Consider the following 18,984-nt stretch of genomic DNA (forward strand, 5'->3'; position numbering starts at 1 on the left):
GATTTGGGAAGGGGGACAGGATGGGACTCCGGGGAGGGGGATGGGACTCCAGGGAGGGGGACAGGATTGGGAAGGAGGATAGGAAGGGACTCTGGGGAGGAGGATAGGATGGGACAGGACAGGACTCCAGGGAGGGGGATAGATTTGGGAAGGGGGACAGGATGGGACTCCGGGGAGGGGGATGGGACTCCAGGGAGGGGGACAGGATTGGGAAGGAGGATAGGAAGGGACTCTGGGGAGGAGGATAGGATGGGACAGGACGGGACTCCGGGGAGGGGGACAGGATTGGGAAGGGGACAGGACAGAACTGTGGGGACAGGACGGGACTCTGGGGAGGGGAGCAGGATTGGGAAGGGGGACAGGACAGGACTGGGGGGACAGGACAGGACCCCGGGGAGGGGGGCAGGATTGGGAAGGGGGACAGGACAGGACTGGGGGGACAGGACGGGACCCCGGGGAGGGGGGCAGGATTGGGGAGGGGGACAGGACAGGACGGGACTCCGGGGCGGTGCCAGTCGGTGCTCTAGCAAACCCTGCGGGTAACTCCGGCCCCGGCCCCCGCGGAGGAGCTCGCGCAGCCCCGGCTGGCCCTGACCCGGCCCGGGGCCGCCCCGCTCCAGCCCGGCCCCGGCTCTCTTGCAGCGGAACCCAAGCGCCTCGCCGCGTTTCCAGCGGGGCCCGCCAGGCGGCCCGGCGCTGTCGCTTCCCCGGCCGGGGCTCTGCGGACGCCCGGCTGCGGGGCTGCGGGCAGCATGGCCGGCCTGGAGCTGCTCTACGCCTCGCAGGCGCCCGGCCTCCGCCGCCCGCAGGACTCGCTGCTCTGCTTCGTCCACTGGCAGCTGGTCACGCACCAGTACCGCGCGCTGGGCACCGGGGACCAGGTAAGGGGCCCCCGCTGCGGGGGCGGCCCCATGGCCCCGGGGGGTGCATCCGGCCCCGTGCCCCCGGGGGGTGCATCCGGGCCCGGCACCGCCTCGGGGTGCCCGCGCGGCAAGGCGGGGAGGTGTTTCCGGGGCTCCCCAGGCCTGGCCCCGCGCTAAGCGCGGTGCAAACCCCAGAGCACAAGCCCGAAGGGCGGGGGGGGGGGGGGGGGGCGGCGTTGTGTAACCAGCGCCCACGGGCGCCTGTGGGAGCAGCCGCTGTCGGGTGAAAGGGGCGGGGGCAAAACCGCCGCCCCGTGTCAGGCATCACCCCATGGGGGTGTCAGTGCGGGAGACGCTGCCTGCCCCGGATCCCCAAAGGCCCTGATGCTGCAAAGCTTGGCAGCGGGAGGGCCTGGGCTGGGCACTGCGCATTGCTTGCTGTTCCTGGGCTGTGTCTCCTCTCCCCAGTCCGCTGGGGGCTGGAGGGACGCTGCTCATACCCTGAGTAGTTTCACTTTTGTTTCCCTGAGCTTTGCTCCCAGTATGGGCCCTACCAGCACCAGGCCGCAGGGTGGGCGATGTCTGTTGAGAAATAAATAACCTGTTCCCACCAAATTATCCCTATTTAAAAACTCAGACTCATTGCTCCGGCCTGAAAGTTTATTTCTACAAAACCTAAATTTGAGACCAAATCCCTTTAAAGGGAATATGAGGGTGTTGCAGCTGCAGACTTTTCTAGGTCTTTCCTCTCTACTTGGGTCTTGAAATACATCATTTTTTAAAAAGAATTTGTGCAGTTTGTTTATAATATTTCACCTTTAAAAGATTCCTTTGCTCTCAGACAAAGACAAACCGTAACAACCGTATTGTGCCCACATCAGCCTTAGTGATGGGAAAGTTATTTTTCTGACGTTTAGGAGCAGATGAGTCTCTCTGATGCTCCAGAGCTGCATGCTGATCCGTGCAGGTGGACCCCCTGCACCGGGCGGCTGGAGGCCGTTGAAGTCAGGGGGGCTCTGTGCAGACAGAGGTCAGCCCCTGTGGATCAGCTTGCCGCGCCCAATCCCGCAGACACTGCCAAGCCGAGGGAGCTGGGTCTTCCCTGGAAAAAAAAAAACAGGTGTGTTTTGACATCCGGATAGCTACCTTGCTGTGAGATCCTAGTGCACACAAAGTATATACAGTTCTTACCTCTGGGTACCTTGTCCAGTCTGTACCTTACCCCCGTCTGGGCCTTACCTCAGTTAGCTGCGTTGAGGTGAAAACTACAGTGCCGTGACTCCACTACAGTGTTACGGTGAGTTATCCATCTGGATGTAAGAACACACCTGGGTTGGGCAGTGTAGACGTAGCTGGGGATTACTCGCAGCAGTAAGCATTACATCCGGTAGCAAGTATGTACAGCACTGGGTCCTAAGAGAGCTGTGATGGGTTAAATTCAGTTTATGTATGCCCTCTAGAAGGGAAGGATCTTGGCTGTTAGCTGGTAGAGAAGGTCTTGGCCTGGGGGCTCCTTTAGAAGGACGTCAGATTTACAGTCATCAAATGCTAATGCCGGAAAATACCCTGATCTGGGAGTCTCTCTAGTTTGCTCATGACCTGGGAGAGCCCTGTTTGCAGCATTTTTTGTAGTAGTTGCCCTGCATGATAGGCTGAGTCCTTTACAGCGGAACCGGGGCCCTGATCCCGCAATCGGACCCGTGCCGACAACGATGCAATCCCTTTGGGAGGTTTAAACCTCCTCCCAGATTCCTGTGTCCAGCCGGGATCTGTTCCTGTCACCCCGTTGGTATCAGCTGGGACTCCAGCTTGTTCTCTCTGATGCCTTTTTGCAGCCGGGTCCCAATGAAAGGAAGTCGGAGCTGCTGCCGGCCGGGTGGAACGCCAACAAGGACCTGTACACACTGCGATACGAGTCCACGGACGACCGCCGCAAGCTCCTGCTGAAGGCGATCATGGTGGACAGTAGCATGATTCTCAACGTCCTGGTGAGGCTCCCAGCTGGCTGGGTGCTATGTAAGGATCGGTCCCTGTGGGGTCTCAGCTCCCCAGGAGGTGGGGAGAGGGAGGTGGAGCGTCAATGCCCACCCCCGTAAGGGAGGAGAGGCAAAGAATAACAGCTGTGACTCACTTGAGCATCCGTTTTCCTGGCCTCCTACGTCCCCCAGTGCCCTTGGCTCCTATTGAGTGGGAGGCGCTCGACGAGAAACCCAGCTGGCTAAACGGGGAGAGGGGGCCAGTGTGGCCCAGGTTCTGCGCTGGCTCCGTGCGATTCGGCGTCTCTGACCTCGGGGAGGTGCTCCGGGTACACGTCAGGGAGGAGCTTGGCCCGTAACGTCCTCAAAAGCATGCAGGAGGCTGTGTGATTGTGGAGTCATGCAGGGTTTGCCGCTGGTGTAAATCAGGGTGACTTATCGCCTGCCATGGAGCAGTGCCTTTCCCCCCAGCCGAGGGACTGGCCCTGGAAGTGTTGTGTCCAGTGTGAAGCAAGAAGCTAAGGTCAGACATCCATGTGGGTGACGCTGTGATGTTATTACCGCTCGGCCCACTGATGAGTTGCAGCCTTTGTGCGTCTTGTGGACTTCCAGATCCTTGTTGCCAGGCTGCCTGCTCTGTCACGCCCGTCCCGTGTGTAGCACAGTACCTGTCTGTCCCTCTGCAGCCCAGGCAGGGAGAGCTGGGAAAGACCCTTCTCAACCCACCGGAAGTTGGTTACACTTGGGTTTAGACAGCTGGGAATCCAGACATACGGATCCTGCACTGACAAGTGCCAGGAGAGGAGCAAACTCCAGTGATGGCCCCTGCCTCGGATTTCCCCTCCCCCCGCCCCCAACCTGTTCTGCTGTTGTGTCTGCCGCCCCCCCCCCCCCCCCCCGCCCCATGAGCTCGGCTGCTGAGGCCGTGTTTTGTTTGTCCTTCCCCAGGATTGCAGCTCCCAGCAGGTGGCGGATTTGACCTTGACAGTGGCAGATTACATCGACCCGGAGCACTTGGATGATTTCCACAGGTAACTGCGTTTCATGGGGATGCTCTACACAAGTGTCTGAGCCCTCGGGAAGGGGAGGCAGGTGAAGATCGGGGCGGGGGAGTGAAATAAACAAGGGGAGAATAGGGTACTTTCGGAGGAACCTGAGGGGCTCTTTGCAGATAAAGCTTCAATCCCCCCACATATTCTTCTCCACCCTTGTTCCCAGATGGCACCCCAGGCTCAGGCTGGGAGAAGAGAGGGAGTTAGGCCACGTGGCCTCTGGATCAGAGCACAGGCCTGGGAGCTCACTGCTTTGGGAGTTCTAATCCCAGCTGAGCCTCTGGCTGGGTCTGTAACTTTATTTCCAGCGTGCTGGCTGTCATGTGTTCCCTGCATGAAAGCCCAGGCCCTGCCCCCAAGGAACTTGCACCCTGACTCCAGCGCAGACACCACAGTACAGACCTGTGCTACCGACTTGCCATGGGGAAAGTGATTGGACTTCCTTAGATGTTTGCATGCTGCCCACCGTGTGTAACCGTGGGGAGATTCGGAGCTTGAGACGGTGGAATAGTCTCCTGAGGGAGGGGAAGCTCCATGGCTTGGGACATCGGACTCAAGACTGGACAAAGCACCCAACCTGTGTTGTAGGGAGCACTGCTGCATCAGTGAATATCTGAAAGGGATTTTCCCCCCCACCTCCAAGTTCTGTGATTCCCTCCTGCCTCTGTCAACTCTGCTGCAAAGCTGGGTGAAGATCAGACTTGTCCAGCTGCTCTCGGCTTAACGCCTGAATGCTGCGTCTCACCCGAGACGTCAGCAAACGCCAGGGCCGTGGGTCTTGAAATCGTTCCATTCCGACATTTTTAACTTCTGGTTTACCAGAGCCCCTGAAAGCCCTGTTTGTGCTGCAACCAGCCCCTCCATTTGCAGATAAGGAAATCTTAGATGGCTTGGACGCTGGCCAGGAGTTCCAAACAAGAAACAAGCCAAAATCCACCAAGTTCCCTTTCCCCCCCCGACATCTGCAGGCAGTCCGGCCAGGGCCGCAGGATGAACGTGCCATGGGTACTGCTGGGGCGTTGAAAAGGACAGTTGTTCTGGGTGTGTGTCGTGTTGGGGGCCCCTCACACTATTGTGTTAGGGCCTTTACCACCAAACCCTTTCTAGCAGGGCCTTGGGTGATGTCAGTTGTCTAGTTGTCAGCCTTGACTCTCTCTCTTGCCCCTGCAGAGTGTACAAGAACATCGAGGAGCTGCAGACCAGGGTTGTCACAGGCATCATCTCTCCGTTGGGGGCTCCCAAAGAGAGGACCGACCCCAAAAAGGAGCCCAAGCCTGAGAAGAAGGTCCCGCCTGCCTCCACTCAGGATTATGACCCCTTGAGGATTCCTCCCTGGCAGCCTCTCGGTGGCCGGCAGCCATCCTGGTGAGTGAGACGCTGGCGAGGGGATGGGGCTGCATAGCTTGCTCTTCTTTCAAATGAGGTGGGTGGCAGGAAAGCCGTGACGGAACATCTAGCCCTCCATGGTTCCTTCCCTCACCTGCCCCCACCAGACGTGTCCTCATGGGCACCAGTGCACGGTCTAGCTCCGTGTCGCACGTTTAGTTCTCAGAGGGATCCAAGAGATGCAGGAGGGGGATTCTTTAAAACAGCCCATGTCCTGGCACCCCAGTCAGCCCTGCTTATAAATCCCATGCTTCTGGTTCACCATTCGGGCTGATCCTGACCCTCGGTGGCTGTTGGCATCGGGCTCTGGCTGGCTTCCCTCTAAGCTGGCCCACCAGTGGGAGGTCTTGTCTGGCGCTTGGGACCCCACCCTGTGTTTTGGGTTAGATGCTGCCAGAGTTGGCCACCTGGGAGAAGAGTGAGGTGACATGCCACACCCCAACATGGGCAGGATAAGGCATCTGTGTCACTCCGTCCCTGTGCCATGGCCTTACCCCCTTGCCTAGGGGTTCAGGGGGCCCCTTCCCCTCCCATCCCTGAGAGTCAGGGGTAGCAGCTTGGGTAGGGCTACCATATTTGAACATCGAAAAAAGAGGACACTCCACGGGGACCCCCAGCCCCGCTCCAATTCCTCCCCTTCCCTGCCCCCATTCCAACCTGTTCTCCAAAGTCCCCGCCCCAACTCTGCCCCCTCCCTGCCCCATTGGACCCCTTCCCCAAATCCCCGCCCTGGCCCCGCCATCTCCCCTGAGCGCGCCGCATTCCGCCTCCTCCCTCCCAGCCGCACGAAACAGCTGTTTCGCGGCGCAAGGGCTGGGAGCTAGGGGGGAAAAGCGGGCACTCTCTCGAGTGATCAACATTCACTCTCTTTCTCAAATGATCAACTCTTCTTTGGGGAAAAATAATAAGGGCAAAATCCCAGACATTTTTAGATATTTAAAAATTCCTCCCAGACGGCGATTTAAGACCTAAAAAGCCAGACACGTCCAGGAAAATACGGACGTATGGTAACCCTAAGCTTGGGGCAGAGTGTGCAAACCCTATGTGGGACCAGGGCAGGAAGGGATTCATGGTCTGTCCCACAGATGGGCTGAAATCTGCCCCAGGCCACACGATCTGTCAGGAGTGTCAAGGCTGGGGGTAGGGCCCTGCAGCCAGAGTCAGGAGGGCACAGGACAGGGAGGGAAGCAGGCCCGTCTCTGAGGTCTGCCCTGCCTAGGGGGGCTGGGTGTGTAGGGCTGGTGGGACAAGGGGCTGCTGTGGGGAGCAGAAGGCCCCATTAGCTGGCTGACCTCTGATGGGAGAGCTGGCCATGTCTCTGCTAGGTATGGGCTGTCAGTTCGGGCTGCTGAGTCCAGCAGGGAGGCTTGTGGCAGTGCTGGCCAGTGGGCACGAGGGTTGCACAGCCTAGTGCTTTGTGCCTGAAAGGGGGAGGGCAGACGGCGGAGCTCCTTTCGATCCCCGGAGGGGGCTGGGATCTGGTGGAGGAGCCCCCACTGGACGAGCATGGAGCTTAGGGGAGGGAGAGGAAAAGCCTTTTAACTTTGCTTCCCTTCTCGATGATCTTCCTTCGGACCAGTTTGTGAGCACAACATCCCGGATGGAAAATCGTGACTCTGCAGCCCCCCCGCCCCCACCCCCAAAGTGAGGGATCAGTCTGTGGGCTCCTGGGCCCCTGCTCTCAGGTGCTTATGCGCCCTGATAATCTCTTTCCCTGGAATAGCGGAGGGGCGGGGCTCTTTATTCTCTCCCCTCCCCCACACTCCCCTGTAATCAAGGGCCAGGTAGGAAATTAGAGCCTGCTGTGGCTATCCAGAGCACTGTCATCACTCCCCGCTGTCCCTGTCGGAGCCCATGCAGAGCTGGTCCCTCGCATCTTACCCCTGGTTCCTTTCGCACCGCTGCTGCTCATCAAGCCTCTGTGATGCCCCAGGGGCCCGGCTCAGTGAATGCCGGGCACTGGAGTTCTGGGGCTGCTGCGGGGGGCGGGGGTCCAAGACGTGGCTGCCCATGGCTGGCTTGCCTTGGAGCAGGCGGGGGGTGCAGCGTGCAGTTGAAATACCCTCGTCACGGACGCCAGAAACAAAAGGCATCGAGTGAGTGTGGAAAGCTGGGTCTGTGCTCCTGCTGGGCACCGTCGCGTTCCCTGCCAGGCCCCACACCCTGCCCTCCTCTCACGCACGTGGGAGCCGGGGGTCAGTGTCAATTTGTCGGCTCGCTGGCTGCCCTGTGGTTTGGGAACCTGTCCCTGTGCTGACGGGCTAACCTGGCCCCTCTCAGGCTCTGCCCAGGGCTGTGTTAGCAGTTTGCCGGGAGCTCCAGGCCTGCAGCTGCCTTTCCGGAAAGTGGAGCAGGTGGCAGCCACGTGCCCCTCTCGCACAGAGGGGTGGTAACTGCAGAGTCCTGCGTACCGGGCTGCTCGGCTCAGGTGGGGCGATGCGTGCTGAGACCCGTAGTCTCCCTGAGTCCCAGTCTGCACCAATTAAAGCCACAGGCCACCTCACAAAACACTGGACCCTGGTGACATTCTGGAAACACCAGTCTGCACAGTAAGGTCACTCGGTCATTCCTGTGGTCTGTAGTGTAGACTAAAATACAGAGACCCAGCTGAGCGCAGCCTTCTTCGCCAGTGGCCCGCTCTGCTGGTCACATGGGCCCACTCATCTGCGTGGGCTCTTACCCTTTCCTGCCCCCTGCATGCACTCTCTTCCATACCCCGTACCCACCTGCCATAGGACATGGCCCGAGGAAATTAACACCTCTCACTGGGGGAGTTATGTCTTGTGTTTCAGGCCTGATCCCCGGGACCCCTTTGCTGTGGGTGGAGACGACCTGGACCCCTTTGGGTGAGTATTCCCAGGAGAGGATCGTGTGGGGAGTGACTGAAATAACTCAGATTGGCCTTGCTGGTGCGTTCAGTGAAGTGTCTCCAACAAGGACTTCAATTAAACAGTTATTGTGTGTGAACTGCCAGGGACCAATAGTTGGTTCTAAACCGAAATATGGTTTTAATATTATACTAAGATCCTGTCTCTCACACAGTTGATTGGTTGGAATCTGTATCTGTTTATTAATCTGCTGGTATTCATTTAATGTGCAGTAATTCCTCCACTAAATCAAAGCTAAAACACATTTAAGTGAATTTAAGCGTCCAATTTAAAATTTTGCTTTCCCCAGCCCCCTCTGGATCTGTAGGGCAGTTTGGAGGTACCCAAGAGCAGAGAGGAGAGACAGCTGCCCAAGGAGATGGGAGCCATAGAGAGGGATGCTGCAGGGTGCCTTGCTTCTGCTCTGGGGCTCCAGCTCCATTTGGGGAGGAAGGGGTGGAACTGACCCATCATTTTCCATTCCAGTAAAAGAACAATGTAACCAAAGTAAAACCAGTCCATGGGAACACTACCCAGCTCATTATGGAGTCCTGGAAGTCCTGCCATTTGGAGCCTCTGGCTGATCAGGATCAGATTTATTTCTCCTTGGAGGGCTGTGTTCTGCAAGGGTTGGCTAGAAAGGGATCTTCTGGAAACGCTCAGTGGAGGCTGGAAAGAGGAGCTTGCAGCAGAGGGCTGAGGGTGGCTGGAAAGCAGCCCTGCATACCCCAGGGAAAGGGAAATCAGGACGGGCCTTTGTCTCCCCGCTTCCCATCTCTCCTAAAGGGATTTCTTTCTTAAATGTATATAGCGTCTTGATCCAAAGTGGGCACCTGCTGGAGGCAGATTTTGAGTCCCGGGACGGCTACATAGCATCCGTGGGACCACGAGCAGCTCGCTGCCCATTGAGGCGCTTACTGTGGCTGATGTTCATTATTTTTATTGCGGCAGCATCCAGAGGCTCCAGCTGAGATCATACAGTACGAGGACAGGGCACAGCTGCAGGCTGCAGAACTGGTCTAGCAAATGGCTTCCAGGCGCGGCTTTGGGAAAAGTTCCAGGCCGCTGATCCCAGAGAAGGGGTCTGGGAACTCTTGCAACAGGGCGGGGGTTGAGAAAATCTTGCATTTAATCAAACAGCCAAAAGCATAGAGCTAAATGAACCTAAAGAATAACAATCAAGCAGCAAAGGAAACCAAAGCAGGGGGTGTCTGATGATTCCTAAAGCAGCACCGTCTGCAGCAGCGGGGGGTCTGACTCACCGCTGTCTCAGCTATTCTCACAGCTGGCATGGGTCACAGTTTCTCCTGACTCCTTTGAGTAGCTGGAGGAATATAGAACCTGCCCTTCTGCTAAACCTCCCCCTGTTCATTGCTCAGCCCCCTCTGTAGGTGGCTAGTGGGATTGCGAAAGACGCAGGTGCCTATTTGCAGTTCTTTGTGGGTGACAAAACAGGCTGCATTAAGGACAGCGAAGGGGCTTGTCATTTTCCCATGCACCTCACGGTAGAACATGAGTTAACAGACACCACTTAGCACCCTGGCAGTGTGCGTGTCCCAGGGTGAGTTAATCACAGCCCCCTGACAGGATGTTAACTACGACAGCCCTTGTCTGCACTGAGTGCTAAGTCATGTTTTACATCATGTTGGTGCCCATGTGTTCTAACACTGCATAATGTCCCAGTGTAGACGAGTCCAAAGGATAGAGATACCAGGCATTGGACAGAGGGGGCCAATTCCTATTCACCCTGAGGTGAATGGCCGGAGCAAACCACAGGGGCCTTATTGTAAATGAGAATAAGGCGTGACGTCTCATCCTTGTATTCTTCCATATCCGTCGAGCCCCCAGCCTCGTGTTTACAGCTAACCGCGTACTCTTGTTCTCCCTGAATTACACTCCCCAGCACATGCTCTGCTGCGCTGGACACACGCTTTCCCATCCCGTCCGTAGTCACACACGTTGATTTAAAAATGGGAATCAGATTTCCAGGCTGCTCACGGAGCAGTGATCCTAGCTCGGAGCAGAGGGGAGCTGGTTACTCTTATCTCCAATTAGAGCTAGTTGTGTTCCTGCTCTCATCCTGCTTTCTTCTTCCTCCCAGGGGTCGGAGGGGTGGTATGATCGCTGATCCACTGCGCTCAGGATTTCGAAGACCTCTTATCGACCCATCGTCAGGTCTCCCAAACCGGCTTCCTCCTGGGGCCGTTCCACCAGGTGCCAGATTCGACCCATTTGGGCCAGGGGGCGGCCGTCCTGCAGGGTGGGTATCTGGATGTGCGTGTGCGTTGCTTCACTGACTATAACCATGCTGGAGTTTTCCTGTTCTTCGCAAACTGCACCCGACTCCCTTGACTCTCTGGGTTGCCAAGAGGGGTGGGGGGGGTTCACTCTGTGACTCCTCCTGTAACTCTGCTCTCGACATTCCATTCCTGTTGCAGGCCAGATCCAGATCACCTTCCCCCTCCGGGATACGACGACATGTTCATGTGAGGACGTGCCCGGCTCTGACTACGCTGAGAGAGAAGCACCTTTCCCCCACCTTTCCCCTCTTTGGAAGACTCTCTTCAGCAGCAGTTTTCTCCCCGGGCACTAGAGCCTTTCCCTACACTGCAGATCAGCTTTAAAGGTTTCACTGCATGTATAACGGCGGAGAAGGCGGTGTGTGGCTCTCGTCTCTCCGCTTGCTCCCCCCCGGGAAATCCCGAGCCATTTGTAATCTAACACCTGTTGAAACACGACTGCAGTGTGCTAAGAACAGAAAGCAGCTTGGGGTGTGTTATTCAGAGCTGGAACTGCCCTATGAGAAATGTATAGAAAAAATGTCATTTCCTTTGCTTTCCTTGTACCAGCTTCTCTGGGATGACGTGATGTGTGCTCTGGGATTTACTCAGCTGCTTGTTGCGAGAGAGAAACATTCACTCCCCACCATCTGTCTGGTAACGACTCGGTCTTGACGAGCTTGCCAGTGCAGAGTCCCACGTTCCATACTGGCTCCCAGCTGGCCACGTGTACGTCTCAGACAGGCCTGGCCTAGAGCGCAGTGAGCTAGTGAGGTGTTGATGCAGGAAGCTGCAGTGTGACTGCCGGGAAGGGCTTGCAAAGGCGTCTGTGGTTTCTCCCCTGCTCTGGGCTCACCTTGGCCCTTCAGCTGCCCGTTGAGTAAGGGGTTAGGAAGGGCTGAATGGGGCAATGGATTAACTCTTGGAATTTCTGCCTCTAGAGCAGCATGGCCAGGTCCTCAGCTGGTGTAGCTAGACCTAGCTGCATTGGCTCCAGGGGGACTACATTGATGTATACCAGCTGATCCTCTGGCCCCTAGATCTAAAGACACCAACGTGCAATCAAGTCAATTAAAAAAAAAGTCACCATTAGTTGCAGATCCTGCCCCTGCATCTCCCCTGCTGGTTTGTGTGGCTCTTATGATCACCTGTCTGTCTTTAAGTCTCTCTCTCCCCTATTGCTGTGAGGGAATCTTACACAGACAGCGGGAAGATGGCACTGACTATATCCCCAGTGCTGTCAAACGCACAAAGGGAACAAGCTGGGGATATACATAAAGATGGAGAATGTTTTTTCTCCACCCGTGCTCAGTCGAATCTGGAATAACTCCGTTGGTTTTGGTGGAGTCCCTGCGTACCGCAATGACATTGGAGGAGCTGAGATCAGGGTGATTTTTATTTTCTTTCTGGGTGGGGTGATGTAAGAATGTGGTGGGGGTCGCTTATGGCTGTTGTGCTTTGACTTCCCTTATGTTTTACGGGAGGGATTTTTTCAGGTGGCTGTTCTTTGCTCCGTCAATTGTCACACCAGACTAGTATGTTAACAGGATGGTTCCTGTCCTGTGCTGATCCTGTCCAGCTGAATTCCGTGGTGTCAGTTTTCCAAAGTGACTGCTGATTTGGGGTGCCGCTGTGTCTGAGGGGCCTTTGAGGGGCCTGATTTTCAGAGGGCAGGTAACTAGCACAGTCTGAAAATCCTGCCCTGTTGCAGGATCATTGTGCTGGGACCCAGCAGTGTTAGTTACTTTTGAAAATTTAAGTCACTGGTTCTTCTGATTCTTCTCTTGGTTTGATTTTTTTTTAAAGGATCTTATAACTAAAATAAAAACTTGGTGAACTGCTGCTTGTGAGCTCCCTGGACTCTGCTCCCTCCTCTGACTTAAGACAACGAGGCGACGTCTCCAAATTTCAGCACTTCAGTCGCTGCTTCAGCGACAAAGCAAAGGTTTCCTCTGGCTTCCCAACTCTCTCACTTCCCTTCCTGGTTAGAAATTTCAGATTGTTGCAGCCGGATCCACGTGATATTTTTATGAGTAGAAAATCCAGGCTGTGAAACCGATGAGACACGCCTGTTACCTTCTCCCCCAGCAAGCAGGGCTGGGCACTTTGCTTAGAAGACCAGGTGTCCGTGTAAGGTGACTGTCCAACCCAAGGAAAGATCAGCATTACCTGTGGCTACTGGGTCTAAAATCACTGGATCACCTGTGTCCTAGGGGCCATACTCAGGCAATTGTGTCCAAAATGGGAAAGCAAAAGGGGGAAAATAAATCCTTCCCTTCTTGATTCTTCCTCCCCCCCCGACACAGACATTTCCTTTTCAAACCCCTTGCAGATAGCTGCAGGTGATAACAGCTGAGTTCCCAGCACACTATGGCTCTCAGGGCAGTTGTGCTGGGAACTGAGGATGGGTCAGAGAGGATCAGCCAATGGTATCAATTCAGCACCGTGGCCAGCTCCTGCATCAGGGGTAGCGATTCCTTCAGTCTCCTGCCCTCGCCACCTATGCGGCAGTTTCATATTCTTCAAACACTCTCCCCCTCCCCTCCAAGACCTCTCCCCCTTTGGAGCTGGGACTAATTAAAGCCCTTTCAGAGGCTCTGTAGCTATAAGGAGCAAAGCAGGTTTCCCCCATGGACTGCCATTGCCATTGGCAACCGGGGCTTTCCAATGAGGAAAGATCCTGGAAAAGTTTAGTACAAGTGCAACTGTCATTTCTATCCCTCCTTATGGGGGGGGGGGGTGGTGTAATAATCTGCTCAGTTGTGAGCTACTGCTGCCTCTTGCATTTCCCTGATCTCCTGATGGTGGCGGTAGAGCAGAGAGATGCTGCATGGGGCAATGAATTGAATTTTAACAGGCCGGTCCCGGTATGCAAAGGGAGGGCCAGTGGGAAGTTCTGGCTCCTGAGTGGAAAATGCGTTCCTCTGCTGTCTCTTTCCAAGAGGACTGTGCACTTTTATTGGCTAATGCCACTTGCAGAGCAACAGCTGGCTTGGTGCTTAATGCTTGTGTCTGGCACAAACCATCCCTAAGCGCCATGACGGAGAGGCGCGGGAGAGATCCCAGTGTAACTGTGTGGGGTGGTCAGAGCTTGACAATCTCCCTGTTCCTCCATTTCCCCACCCTCGGAATAGCCAGGAGAAGACAGAGAGAAGTCTGCAGCCGTCGTGGTCTGAGATATTAGCCACTCCAGCATGAATAGTCTGATCCGAAGCAGTTGCTTCCTGGCAATAAAGGGACAGCTGGGTGTGCGTAAGAGATTTATCATGCTGCTGTAGGAAGGCTCCTGGGGATCAGAGACTGCTTTGCCTTAGAGAGCAGCAGGACTCCCACTGCCCTGCCTGTGGTGGGGAGAGCACATGCCCTGCTCTTGTGTGTGTAAGGCCTGATCCAGCAAGGTGCTGAGCACCCTCAGCTCTCCCAGCAGCCAGTGGGAGTGGAGGGAGCTCAGCACCTGACAGGACTGGTCCTTCAGTCTTTGGATCTGTATAATGGGTACAGCACCCTCAGCTCCCACCGGAGCCAGTGTTCTGAGCTTTGCTTGTTCCGACCTCTCCCTGCAACAGAAGCTGCGAGGCCCTTTAGTCCCTGCTCACATGTGCAATAGCTAAAGAACTCCAGTAAAGCCCCCATCACGGTCCCCAGTTTGCTTTCCTGCTGTGCAGGGCTCTGTGCTGCTGGGATGCCTTTAGCCCTCTGAGTGCTGCAGCTGAGTCAGCGATTACCCTGGAGCAGAACAGGCCAGAACCCTCTTCTATTTCCTCTCCCAACATGTCTCCCCTCCCCTACTGCAGCTGGGCCTACCTGTGTAGCCCACAAGGGGCTCCCACCCAGCCAGCACCATCCTTTTCCCCCCTGAAACATTTGCACCAGACTGGCCAGTGGTGGTAGCGACGAGGGGGGTTGGCTCTCTCCTGTGGGTGGCTGTGAGGCAGAAGGGGTAGATTATATTTGACAGGGTGGTTATCTACAGAAAGAGCCCAAGCAGAAAACTGAGGGCCAGAAAGCCCCAGTTCTAAACATGTCTCTGCCACTGATTTCCTCTGACTTTGGGCAAGTCACTTCACCTCCCGGTGCCTCAGTTTCTCCCTCTGTGAAATAGGGGTAATACTACTCCAGAAGGGCATTGGATTCTTCTGTAGACATAGGAGGTGCTGTGGATGCTCCTGAGGAGGGGTTGGACTTTGCTCTTGTGAAGAGGAAAAAACTCAAGCCGAACGCTTTGACTATGCGCACGGCTAGGGCAGCAGAACTCCCCCTGTCTTCTGCCCTTTCAGTTCTCAGTGCCCCCTGTGTTCGGCCTCCTACAGAACGCAGTTTAAATACCGGCTAGTTTATCTGCAAGTCAATTAGCCGCACCCTCTTATTCAACCCACTGATCATCTTAGCTCTGCAATTTCTGAAGCAGTGGCCTTATCAACACTGAGCTCTCCTCTGCATCGCTTTTCTACTGGCTGAATTAATCATGCTCTGCAACCTTTGGGAAGGAGGAAAAATGCAGCCTGCTTTGATGAGGCCAATTAAAGTCAGTTGAGCTCTTGTGTGAGAGGGTGTTTTTTCTCTGTATCAACATTCCTTTGGCTGCAGTATTTAACCCCAGCTGGTTCATGGCTCTGTGATGCTGGAGGAGAAAAGACAAAAGGATACATTTTAAAAGGCAATTTGCCTTGGCCCCTCATTTTGTAACAATATAGAGTCAGACCACTGGTCTATGAAGCTCCTCATCCTGGCTCTGAAATCCCCAATGTGGATAATAAGTGGGAGATTTTCACAGATGAGTACGTGTCCCATGTTCCTAAATCCCCTTCTCACTTTAGAAATTCATAGAACAAACTGCTTATAGGGGGACATTTCTTACTGGCCCCCATCAGAGGGTAGCAACTCATGGCCTAAAGCAGAGGGATTTATATATGAGCTGCTCAGAACCTGTCAATGCAGTCAGAAATGTTGACCAAAATAATAGGGAAAATGTTTCCCAGATTTAACAATTTCCTCCCCATTTTTCAGCCCGTTCAAGTGTATCTCCCTTATTTTAAAGCCCTATCAAAGCAAAGAGTGACATCTTCATTATCTGTATAACCGTCTAGTCCTTTTTGAGAATCCTACAAAGCTTTTGTCCTTAAGCAGAGTTTCTGGCAATGAGTTCCACAGATTAATTATATGTGCTGCTTGGAAGAAAAAGTCCTTTTACCAGTTTTAAACTGGTTGATGGTGCAGAAAGATGAACAGAGCTAATATCTGACCGGTAGCACCCAAAGCCTTTGTCGTTGGTTGGGAGCATGTGCCAGGCGTCTCCAATTTAAGACAAGCAAAACCTAGTGGGAGGTGAGAATTCTTAGCAGCTGGAGAAAAGGGAGAGCGGATAAGCAGGAGCTACTTTAAAATCACAGCTGATTGGCTCTAAGGGGCTGGCCCCAGAAGGGCATGCTGGGGGAGAAAGTTGTTATAAGAAGGTAACCCTGAACTAGGTAGAGTTAATGACAGGGCAGCTAGAGCAGGGGCTCTGCTATATTGTGTTTACGATCACTCTGGGGCTGGTGCACAACAGGGAAAGAACCAGCTTGACTTTCAGATTCCTGGGTGAGGTTGTAGTTCTCTGTGAGAACTGGGGTGTGGACAGTCATGCCTCATGGTCGGAGTCGGGAGCCAGAAACTGGAGCCGGGATTCAGAGCTGGAGTCCAAGGCAGGAGTCAAGCCAAGGGTCAAAGCTGGAGTCGGAGTCATGGGTGGAGCAGAGGAGGATCTAGGATAAGGAGAGCAGAAATAGGCAGGCAGGCTCAGGAATCAGGCAAGTAGGTAGTGTCAAAAGTGGCTAGCAGCCAACCGGGGATCCACCTAGTTGCTCAGACAACTTCCTATGCCACCTCCTGGCTTAAGTAGTTCATCTAAACCAAGTGGTGGGGCTGGATGCTTTCCTCACTCAGGAGTTTTGTGGGTGGAGCCGTTGGTAAGATAGCTCCGCTAGCCCCCCTGCTCACTGGTTCCAGGGAGCTGCTGGGAGTGGGTAGTGGCCCTGGTCTGAATCATAGAATATCAGGGTTGGAAGGGACCCCAGAAGGTCATCTAGTCCAACCCCCTGCTCAAAGCAGGACCAATCCCAACTAACTCACCCCAGCCAGGGCTTTGTCAAGCCTAACCTTAAAAACCTCAAAGGAAGGAGATTCCACCACCTCCTTAGGTAACCCATTCCAGTGTTTCACAACCCTCCTAGTGAAAAAGTTTTTCCTAATATCCAACCTAAACCTCCCCCACTGCAACTTGAGACCATTACTCCTCGTTCTGTCATCAGCCACCACTGAGAACAGCCGAGCTCCATCGTCTTTGGAACCCCCTTTCAGGTAGTTGAAAGCAGCTATCAAATCCCCCCTCATTCTTCTCTTCCGCAGACTAAACAATCCCAGTTCCCTCAGCCTCTCCTCATAAGTCATGTGTTCCAGTTCCCTAATCATTTTTGTTGCCCTCCGCTGGACGCTTTTCAATTTTTCCACATCCTTCTTGTAGTGTGGGGCCCAAACCTGGACACAGTACTCCAGATGAGGCCTCACCAATGTCGAATAGAGGGGAACGATCACATCCCTCGATCTGCTGGCAATGCCCCTACCTATACATCCGCAAATGCCATTGGCCTTCTTGGCAACAGAGGCACACTGTTGACTCATATCCAGCTTCTCGTCCACTGTAACCCCTCGGTCCTTTTCTGCAGAACTGCTGCCGAGCCATTCGGTCCCTAGTCTGTAGCAGTGCATGGGATTCTTCCGTCCTAAGTGCAGGACTCTGCACTTGTTGAACCTCATCAGATTTCCTTTGGCTCAATCCTCTAATTTGTCTAGGGCCCTCTGTATCCTACCCCTACCCTCCAGCGTATCTACCTCTCCTCCCAGTTTAGTGTCATCTGCAAACTTGTTGAGGGTGCAATCCACACCATCCTCCAGATCATTAATGAAGATATTGAACAAAAGCGGCCCCAGGACCGACTCTTGGGGCACTCCGCTTGATACTGGCTGCCAACTAGACATGGAGCCATTGATCACTACCTGTTGAGCCTGACAATCTAGCCAGCTTTCTATCCACCTTATAGTCTATTCATCCAGCCCATACTTCTTTAACTTGCTGGCAAGAATACTGTGGGAGACCGTGTCAAAAGCTTCACTAAAGTCAAGGAATAACACATCCACTGCTTTCCCCTCATCCACAGAGTCAGTTATCTCGTCATAGAAGGCAATTAGATTAGTCAGGCATGACTTGCCCTTGGTGAATCCATGCTGACTGTTCCTGATCACTTTCCTCTCCTCTAAGTGCTTCAGAATTGATTCCTTGGGGACCTGCTCCATGATTTTTCCAGGGACTGAGGTGAGGCTGACGGGCCTGTAGTTCCCCGGATCCTCCTCCTTCCCTTTTTTAAAGATGGGCACTACATTAGCCTTTTTCCAGTTGTCCGGGACTTCCCCGGATCGCCATGAGTTTTCAAAGATAATGGCCAATGGCTCTGCAATCACATCTGCCAACTCCTTTAGCACTCTCGGATGCAGCGCATCCAGCCCCATGCACTTGTGCTCGTCCAGCTTTTCTAAATAGTCCCGAACCACTTCTTTCTCCACAGGGGGCTGGTCCCCTCCTCCCAACGCTGTGTTGCCCAGTGCAGCCATCTGGAATCATAGAATCATAGAATATCAGGGTTGGAAGGGACCCCAGAAGGTCATCTAGTCCAACCCCCTGCTCGAAGCAGGACCAATTCCCAGTTAAATCATCCCAGCCAGGGCTTTGTCAAGCCTAACCTTAAAAACCTCTAAGGAAGGAGATTCTACCACCTCCCTAGGTAACGCATTCCAGTGTTTCACCACCCTCTTAGTGAAAAAGTTTTTCCTAATATCCAATCTAAACCTCCCCCACTGCAACTTGAGACCATTACTCCTCGTTCTGTCATCTGCTACCATTGAGAACAGTCTAGAGCCATCCTCTTTCTTCCATCTTTCTTCCATCTTTCTTCCGGCAGCTCACGGAAGCTACTAGATCGCATGCCCTGATTCTCATGGGTGACTTTAATTTTCCTGATATCTGCTGGGAGAGCAATACAGCGGTGCATAGACAATCCAGGAAGTTTTTGGAAAGCGTAGGGGACAATTTCCTGGCGCAAGTGCTAGAGGAGCCAACTAGGGGGGGTGCTTTTCTTGACCTGCTGCTCACAAACCGGGTAGAATTAGTGGGGGAAGCAAAAGTGGATGGGAATCTGGGAGGCAGTGACCATGAGTTGGTTGAGTTCAGGATCCTGACGCAGGGAACAAAGGTAAGCAGCAGGATACGGACCCTGGACTTCAGGAAAGCAGACTTCGACTCCCTCAGGGAACGGATGGCCAGGATCCCCTGGGGGACTAACTTGAAGGGGAAAGGAGTCCAGGAGAGCTGGCTGTATTTCAAGGAATCCCTGTTGAGGTTACAGGGACAAACCATCCCGATGAGTCGAAAGAATAGTAAATATGGCAGGCGACCAACTTGGCTTAATGGTGAAATCCTAGCGGATCTTAAACATAAAAAAGAAGCTTACAAGAAGTGGAAGGTTGGA

General features: G+C 54.2%; 1 protein-coding gene across 1 annotated transcript; it reads left to right on the forward strand.

The window, feature by feature from the left end:
• Nucleotides 1-653: 653 nt before the first annotated feature.
• PSMF1 (proteasome inhibitor subunit 1) lies at nucleotides 654-12,265 on the forward strand. The gene is made up of 7 exons (XM_073308836.2): nucleotides 654-881; nucleotides 2,699-2,851; nucleotides 3,788-3,870; nucleotides 5,062-5,256; nucleotides 8,070-8,123; nucleotides 10,246-10,404; nucleotides 10,583-12,265. The coding sequence occupies exons 1-7, from the start codon at nucleotides 753-755 to the stop codon at nucleotides 10,632-10,634; spliced, it is 825 nt and encodes a 274-aa protein (XP_073164937.1). The 5' UTR covers nucleotides 654-752; the 3' UTR covers nucleotides 10,635-12,265.
• The last annotated feature ends 6,719 nt before the right edge of the window (nucleotides 12,266-18,984 follow it).

The sequence above is a fragment of the Lepidochelys kempii genome, chromosome 13 (genome assembly GCF_965140285.1).
Source record: "Lepidochelys kempii isolate rLepKem1 chromosome 13, rLepKem1.hap1, whole genome shotgun sequence".
Taxonomy (NCBI): domain Eukaryota; kingdom Metazoa; phylum Chordata; order Testudines; family Cheloniidae; genus Lepidochelys; species Lepidochelys kempii.

What these genes read in the sequence shown, in the direction of transcription:
- PSMF1 (XM_073308836.2), top strand. Translation starts at nt 753, where the DNA reads ATGGCCGGCCTGGAGCTGCTCTACGCCTCGCAGGCGCCCGGCCTCCGC. An exon ending in GGTGGCCGGCAGCCATCCTG is followed by an intron (nt 5,257 to 8,069) that starts GTGAGTGAGACG and finishes CTTGTGTTTCAG; the next exon opens with GCCTGATCCCCGGGACCCCT. An exon ending in GGGGGCGGCCGTCCTGCAGG is followed by an intron (nt 10,405 to 10,582) that starts GTGGGTATCTGG and finishes TTCCTGTTGCAG; the next exon opens with GCCAGATCCAGATCACCTTC.